Genomic DNA, 8,360 nt, shown 5'->3' on the forward strand with positions numbered 1-8,360 from the left:
GTGACAGGTCCTATAGGAACAAAGAACAGATCTGAACTAAATTAAACTCACAACTGTAATGCATATGTTTTTCGGATTGTGTTCCTGTCAAATCTCCCTGGGTTCATGTTATTGAAACATTATAATTTATGATTATAAATAATTATAAATTATAAACATTAGTCATAACACAAATGCTATACCGTCATATTCAGGAAAAATTATAATTCTTACTGCTTCAGCAGCTGCAAAAAAGATTATTCTCAGAACGTTTTTAAAGGTTAAAAGAACTGTTCTGAACAAAACTGGGAGTTTTGTTTAATGATATCTGTCTTGTAGAGAAATGTATATCCAAAGTTAGTGGTACGACATATAAGACATTTTCCACCTGGTCCCATGGTTATTGCCTATATTCCGAGGCTGTTCTCACACACAGCTCTTACTTTAACTGTGTTATTTCTTTAAAGGCTACCCCCAGTCAACAGTGAACTCCACAATTATGTTGTATCTAGCAGTTATATTTCTGAAATAAACGTGTATATTTATAGATTCCAGATATTAATGGCTATACATGTTAAAGATTGTCTTGAAGGCAACATTAAAACACAACTGCACTGGAAATTCTGTTCTGAGTGTGTTAAATAATATAGATAGAAATGAAATAGCCCAGAAGTTTTGAAATGTCATCTGCATGAACACAGTCATTTCTTGCTTGTTTGCTCGTGTATGTCTGTTTGCAATATCAGCACCAGAAGCATTACCATGTACTGGTACCAGTGTTCATTGTAGTCCCTAGCAACTCCAGAAAAATAGCAGGCTCTTTAGCAGATTAATCTTCCACTTTCTTCGCCGTCTGTCTGATGTGCTGGGGAGGTAGTGCACAGTGGGCTTTCCCAAAGCTTTTTCTCTGAAAACAGCTGCCTGCTGCGGTCGGGAACAACAATGATAAGAGCATGGAGTGTAAACCAAAACAGTGAACTTGTGGACCATAAAAATGAAGCTGGAACACATTAAAACTCTCCATAGAGCTGAGGGGAAATGTAGAGTTACTGAGGGATGTTTTTCTGTCAGTACCTGTGAGATCTTTCACATTTTACCTACAGAGTCATTTGATCCACTGATAACATAAGATTAATTTATTCCCATTTACATCCTGAGTTGTCAATAGAAAGCTTATTAATATTTAATAAAGCGATAACTCACTAAGCAAAGACTTGATCTGCTGACATCCATCCTGAATGTATGTGTAATCCTTTAGGGCCAATGTGCTCTGTTCTTGTTGTTCTTTTATGTTGGTTTGGTTGGTGGACTGTGTGGCCTGCAGATTGGATTAGGGTCCAGCTGTATTGCAGTTTGAGGGGAGGGCAGCTGCGTTTGTAGACAGGGCTGATGGCTGCTGTAGACACGGTCTGATCCATTCTAACTGTATTGAGCATCTCTGGAGGGGCATATCAGCATGAAAGCTACCATGGTTTAGAAAAGTTACCCACAAAGGAATTCAGCGTTCTTCGGATGCTTTTCAGGGTCAGAATGTCAAAGTTGTCGGTCAATTAGTGGGTAGCACACATTGTCTTGCAGTGAAGTGCATGCCGACAGCACAGCTGATGGAGAGCTTTGTTTGCCTGGGGTGTGGAACCGTCACTGTATCCGTAGCATTACAGCATTTATAGCAGAGCATTTCTGCTGTTTCTCCCATCACCATATTTTGTGTGATGAAGTCAGCATGAATGAATTTTCTTTTTTTCCCTGTAGTTCTATTTTAGGGTGTGTCCATGTCACAGTTAAGCTGCGTGCTTGGTGCTGATAATGGCTTGCACCATTGAGTCATAGCTTAGCAACAAGGCTGCTGGCCTATTTTTAGTTTCAGGCAATTATCAACATTGCAGTGAGATTGTGTTGTCCTATGACACTTCCAGATTGTGGCTGTAATGAAGGGAGAAGGTCTACACCCACTTCGCTGAAGTATCCGCAGGGTTTTTCCTCAAAATTATAGAGACGTGACTTATCTCGGAAACTGAGAGACAGCTTTTTCTATTTTCTTAGTTTTTCTCTTTTCTTCAGAAGTGACAGTGGTGACAACTGTGCAAAGAGCCACAAATAAAGTATTTTGTAAGAAATTGTAAGAAACGCGAGTTACTACAGCAAGACGACATGACAGACAATTCAGGGTCATATTGTTGCACCAAAAATTATATGTCATCAAAATATTAAAAGAATCCAGAATTTTGTAGAATTTTTTATCAAAGTTTGATGGCAGTTTTGCATTGAAGTTATTTCTGTTTTTTCAAAACCATATACTATATAATTTGAAAATATAGAAAAAGGACTAAAAAGTATGAAAAGAAAAACCTTGAGTTCTTGAGGCATTATTGATTTGTAATTTTTTTTTTCCATAAATACTCCAGGGAATGTTAAAAGAATAAGATCAATAATGATCCCATTTTTAGTGCAGTGCAGATTTTGCTGCAGCGATATTAGAAAATTGTGTAGTTGAATGTATTAAATTTTAATGTGATTTAAATGTCATTAGCCAACCAAGCATACCACACCTGACCATGCAGGATTCTCTATAGGAATGGTGCTCCTGTTTGAAGAAGCTATTTTATATGTTTAACTACGCAGCCAAAATGAGCCACAGCTGTTTACTTGCAAGTTAGGAAGAAACTTTGCAAGTTCAGCATTAAATTTTGGCGCCTCATCAAAAGCTTTAAAGATGGAATGCAACGTTGCTGTTACCTCCTGTCTGTATTATGTCTTCCAGTGAAGTTTGCATGACAGTTGAATGAATTGCTGCCACTTTATTACTTTACAACAAAAAAAAAAAAAAAAAATCAAGGACATACTTTTGGCAATCTCGGTGACAAATGTTCTGTGATTAATGTACAATACTTACAAGGGGCAAAATTAATATTCACAGCCTGTAGGCCTAAATCATCTTATGGTAATCCAGCTGCTGTAGAGACCAAAAAGAGGTAATTAAAGAAAACCATTGATCTACGAAACTGAGAATGGGGTCAGTGCAGCCTCAAGTCAATCTTACTGCTTAAAATGTTCTTATTCTGGACTGCAGCATTAACCCCCCATGTTTTACTATCCAACATGTGAAACCACTGTTTGACAACATTTCCCTGTGTTTCTCATATAAATTATGGTTGATAAGAAAGGTAGTGCCTCAGATAACAAATCCACCGCTACATTACACTACTTATATTATATTATTATATATTATATAGAAATATTATATAGAAATGCAAATCAAATTAGTTAACAAAGGAAACAATCAAATGGACACGATAGATATACTGCAGACAGTAACTTTATATGATTCTGCTTTCAGAATGAACTCAAAGCTCAGCGTCACATTTCAACATGTCTTTGTTTTGACCTCTGATTTAAGGTCAGAGTTCACCCACCCAGCTGTTTCCCACTGAATAATGCAACAAAGGTCGTTATCTCTTTCTGTGCTTTAGCCCATTCTCTAACCTTTCTTTCTGCTCATTGTTGAATCACAGCTGGCACCCTCATATTTTTCTCTTCTTCATATGAGATTCCTTTGGTCTATACTTCACCTAATCCAGTGTTCACCAGGTGGGGAATCCAATTAAGGAAGCGATGCTGTAAAAATGCTGTTTCATTCTGACTTTGAAAAACCTTCAGGGGTGTCCGAAAACATTCACTGTCTTCATGCATCAATACTGGCTGGCACGTACTGGCTGTGTTCCTGACATCCAATGCATCAGATGCAAAGAGACAACTGCTAAGCAAGACATCCTCTCCACGTGCTCATTGAATGTTTTGGTATATGCGGTTCTGTATTACTCTATGTCTGGAAACATCCCTGAGCCTGGTTCTGCCCAAGGTTTCTGCCTCTTAAAGGAAGTTGAACAACTCCATAAAGAGTTTGGTCTAGACCTGCTCTGTGTGTAAAGTGCGATATAAATAAACTGATTTGATTTATTCAACCATGTTTTCATGTATGTTTCATAAACCTAAATATAAGGAAATTGCTTCTCATATTTATTCTATTACTCTTCTATTCACCTTCTAGTTATGCAATCAGTGTTTTTATTAATTTCTCATCATCCCTTCTTCAATTTCCTCTTTCTCCCATCCACTTTTCTTAATTTCCATAGGCCCTTGATTTGCGTGTCACCCCTATAAATCAGTTTACCATCCCCTCCATCGTGCATCATCCCGTGAAATTTCGATTCATCAAATCACTTGCTATCACTTGCTTTTGCTCAGTTCATCTCAACATCTTTTTCTCCTGTTTGCTCTGTGTCAGTTCATTGCTCATTCCATCTTTATTTCTATCCTCTCCACTCTCTTCACTCCCACCATCCATTTACATCTTAGCTCTCCTGTCATTTCAATATCTCATCTTTTTTCTCATACCTCTTGTTTTTCTGTGTAATCCAGGCTGACATCCCGTCTATATTATGAACAGCGTTTGTAGGATGATTCGATTACATGTCTTCTAACTGCCGGATAATTCAATAAGCACCATTGAGATGATGATACACAGTTATAATCTATTTAATGAAGCCACTGTACAGATGAATTGTGTGCTTTCTTCTTCTTCATTTGGCCATTCACTCATTCCCTACCATCCTTTGCTCCTGCCTCCTTCCCTTGCCTGTCTTTTCTCCCTCCTCTCCCTCTCTGCAGGGTGTTGATGGAGAGCCATTCGAATGACAGCCGGGACAGTGGTCATCACCGGTGGAATTCTTGCTACAGTTATATTACTCCTTATCATTGCAGTACTGTGCTACTGCAGACTGCAGGTGAGGCCAGATGCTGCATTCAGGCTTGTTACATTCAGGGCTTTTCTCTTTGAGTTTTCGGAGCTGCAGGTAAGTGATAACCTTGTCTAGTTGCTGATAGTCATAGCATTGTATTAAATGGCTGTGCAGCAGCTTTTTAATCTTTCACTGTGTTTTTGACACAGTTACAATGCATGATAAAATCTTTCTTTCAACAAAATATCTTAGTTTCTGTGTCGAGTGGCTTTCTGCTTCTGCACAACTGCCAAGGTTGCAGAATTGGCTAAGTCTGTTATTTTAAATAGAGAATGCTATTTATTTATTTATTTATTGCTCTCCACAGCTGCATTCACTATCACATCCAGAGTCAGTGATAGACTGTCATACTATTTGGGCAGTAATGGTTTTTGGAGGACTTCAAGAGCCTGTTCAAGAGTATTAGGGATTCACAAGGGTGAATATTGAGTGACTCTCTTAACGATTGAGTTCCAGCCATTTAACCATTTAATCATATTGCTAAAGTGTCACTTTTAGGTAAAATGTCAAAGTTAATATGGGTACCATTCATCTGCAAGGTCACTAAAGCACCACCAAATTAGCAGCAGGAACTCTGGAAACGTACACTTCAAATAATCATCCCTAAAAGAGTGTATTGCCATATTTATGGTTATTAGTGATCTATAAAAGATGGGTTGAAACCCTATCCATCATCTCATTGACCTCAGCCATAAAAGTGTATAAGCATATTCGCCAAAATGTTGAACTTTTTCCATGTTCAAAAGGGAGTGACTGCTTCACTGCTGTCAAAGCAGCTGGAGGGTTTTGTCCAATGTAAGATAAAGGTTATGATGTAAAATAGAAACAAATCCACATCATAGAATCGCAATTCACAAACTGCAGGAATGTTCTCTGGTGGTGTTATTTGTATTAAGTTTCAACCTGACACAAGTTTGTCAAGCATAAAAACACGAATCCGTTTGTCTCACCTGGCCATTTTCATTTTATTCTGACTCGATACAGAGCCCTTGACTAAGGCCAGTTATCTGAAAACGATAAAGATGGCTTGAGAAGTGTAACAGGATGGAATTTCCTCAGTAGGAAAGTAAATGTGTTACCCAACTAATGTGAGATAAGGATCAAAGAGTAGATTAACTGAACTTTAAGAAAATTTCTAGAGAAGACTTGCTTCAGACCGGAGACACTGTGGCAGATATGCTGATGCAAGCTGAGCGTTAACACGTTTTCCCTTCCCACTTTCTTGTGTGAAATGAAAATTACTTGGGCTTTCTGAATGTATATATGCTTTTTATTAACTGTACAGTTTGGTACATTTTCAATTTTACAATCTCCAGCTCTGAAAAATGAAGGTAGCGATGTGCCAAAAATAATTAGTTTAGATGATTGTTCTCCCTTTCAATTCATCCTCAAACAAAAAATAATGATGGTAACATCAATCATAAATCAAAGTCATTTTTTTAAACTTCATGACTGAAGTGGAAGAAAGTCTGGAACACAGACTTGAAAACTTGATACTGTATATAACTGGCAAAGACAGTCAGCATTGTCATTATAAACGTCATATGATGCCGATTTACATTTAGTTCAGCACACTGCATTGTACAAGTAGGACCTCAGGACATCAAAGCCCAAAAAGTCAACCACACAAATCAGACTCACACGAAACAATTGAGAGGCTTTTAACAACAGGCCTAAGAAAGACTGAAATTTCGCTACCATCATGCGCATTTTAAATACTGTGATTCACATCACATCAAGCTAGAGAAAATATGTATGACACCGGTTTTCCTCTTGTTATTGTGTTCATGTCTCAATCATAAAATGCTGCTATTTCTTTACATTTTATCTACACTAAATTTAACTCTCGACAACTAGCAGCTAGGAATTTCACCACTTTCTGTAAGTCTAGGCATATGTTAATATTTCTAGACATATTTTAATAAATTTACACATACTTTTTCCTTGAGGGACCTTAATAAAAATCTCATCACAGAAATTCAAATTCCTGCCTAATCTCACAGTGGAAAAATATGCTTAGAATATTAAAAATTATAAAGTGGGATTTATTTTTAGTTTTTAGTGGAAAATTATACCAGAAATAATTTAAGATAAGAAATAATCTTGTTGAATGTTAAGATCAAAAATATGGTTTCATGGTTAAAAGAAGAATATTACAACAAGCTGATAATCTGTTCTGCTCAGACCTGAAGACTTCTAGACTTCTAATAATTCTTATATTTCAGAGTAAAATGAAACTCAATCTTCAAATGATGGCTTCATACTGGTCTGATGCAACAAATACTGATCAGTTCTGCAGTCAGATGTGTTAAAGGCTTCAACACTTTATAGAGGAAAGTGGAGTTAGATTTTGAGAGACATTATAGCATTGAGTAAATCTAATTTCTGTCTATAGTATGCAAACCATAGGTAGTGGCATTGTTGATAGATGTGCAGATATATTAATGGTGTCTTTATTTGTTTTATCTCATCCTATTATCAGTATTACTGCTGTAAGAAGGAAGAGTCCGAGTCGGAGGAGGAGGAGCCAGACTTTGCAGTTACATCCCGTATCCCACCTGTCCACTCCAATCACAACATTGTGGCGGCAACAGCCGCCGCCTCCTCTATCCCTAATGGCCCTGCCCTTTTCTCTACCCCTCCACTGGCAAGGAAACTGACACGTTCACAGACCTTCTGTCCATCCTGTACACACTATGAGCTGCCTTTCTACCTCCAGCCGCCTCAGCCGCAGATCCACCACCAATCAGATGGGTTGAGGAATGGAGGTGACCGGATCAGCTACCGCAGCGTCCAGCAACAAGATCTGGACCTGCCAGTGCCTGTGAACATTTCAAACTATCGCAAACCAAACCTCGCCCGTTCAGTCACCATGAGGGACATGTTCACACGCAGCTGTAGCATCAGCACTGATGTTTAGCTGTGTGGAGTTGAAACTTGGTTTAGGATTCTGTTTAACTGGAATGGAAAGGCCTAGGCTGGACTGACCTTGAGTCAGACTTTGTTTATGTCATCCTGGCCAGTTTAGTCCAGTCTAGTCTTATTCAATGTGGTCTTGTCTCATTCTTCTAGTCATCCCTTGCAGAATGGAGGACTCGTATGGCTCTCAGGACAGCATTTTCAAAAGTACTACGCTCAGGTCGAGGACCTCACACTTGGGTGTATATACGACTATAAATATTTAAAAAATGTTAAATTGTCAATGACATGAAATTGTTTTGAATAGTTCTTTTTCTTTTTCAACAAAAATGGAATTTGATAAAAAATTAGTTTAGTCCTACTCCCCCTGGACTCTCCTACCAATGGCCTAAAAAACAGACAGATTCCTGCCATGTCAAAATGATATAATCGGCAGGGATTTTCTCTCTGCCATAGCTGCTTAAAAAAAAAAAAAAAAAAATATATATATATATATATATATATATATATATATATACACACACATATATATGTGTATATATATATAAATATGATTAGGAGACATCCAATGTTTCCCTCTTCTATGATGGGATGTTCTGTCTGTTCCTCCATCCACAGATAATAGAGATTATAAATGTCAATCACCACCAGTGGAAAGACCAG

At 37.8% G+C, this 8,360-nt stretch overlaps 1 protein-coding gene across 1 annotated transcript; it reads left to right on the plus strand.

The window, feature by feature from the left end:
- The first annotated feature begins 4,670 nt into the window (after positions 1-4,670).
- Positions 4,671-7,698, plus strand: fam163ba (family with sequence similarity 163 member B, genome duplicate a). The gene is made up of 2 exons (XM_029516466.1): positions 4,671-4,763; positions 7,261-7,698. Exons 1-2 carry the CDS (start codon positions 4,671-4,673, stop codon positions 7,696-7,698), a joined length of 531 nt encoding a protein of 176 aa, XP_029372326.1.
- Positions 7,699-8,360: the final 662 nt, after the last annotated feature.

Source organism: Echeneis naucrates, chromosome 12, assembly GCF_900963305.1.
Source record: "Echeneis naucrates chromosome 12, fEcheNa1.1, whole genome shotgun sequence".
Lineage (NCBI taxonomy): Eukaryota > Metazoa > Chordata > Actinopteri > Carangiformes > Echeneidae > Echeneis > Echeneis naucrates.

Coding starts and splice junctions, on each gene's coding strand:
- fam163ba (XM_029516466.1), top strand. CDS start 4,671: ATGACAGCCGGGACAGTGGTCATCACCGGTGGAATTCTTGCTACAGTT. Junction 4,764..7,260: donor TGTGCTACTGCAGACTGCAG/GTGAGGCCAGAT, acceptor TCCTATTATCAG/TATTACTGCTGTAAGAAGGA.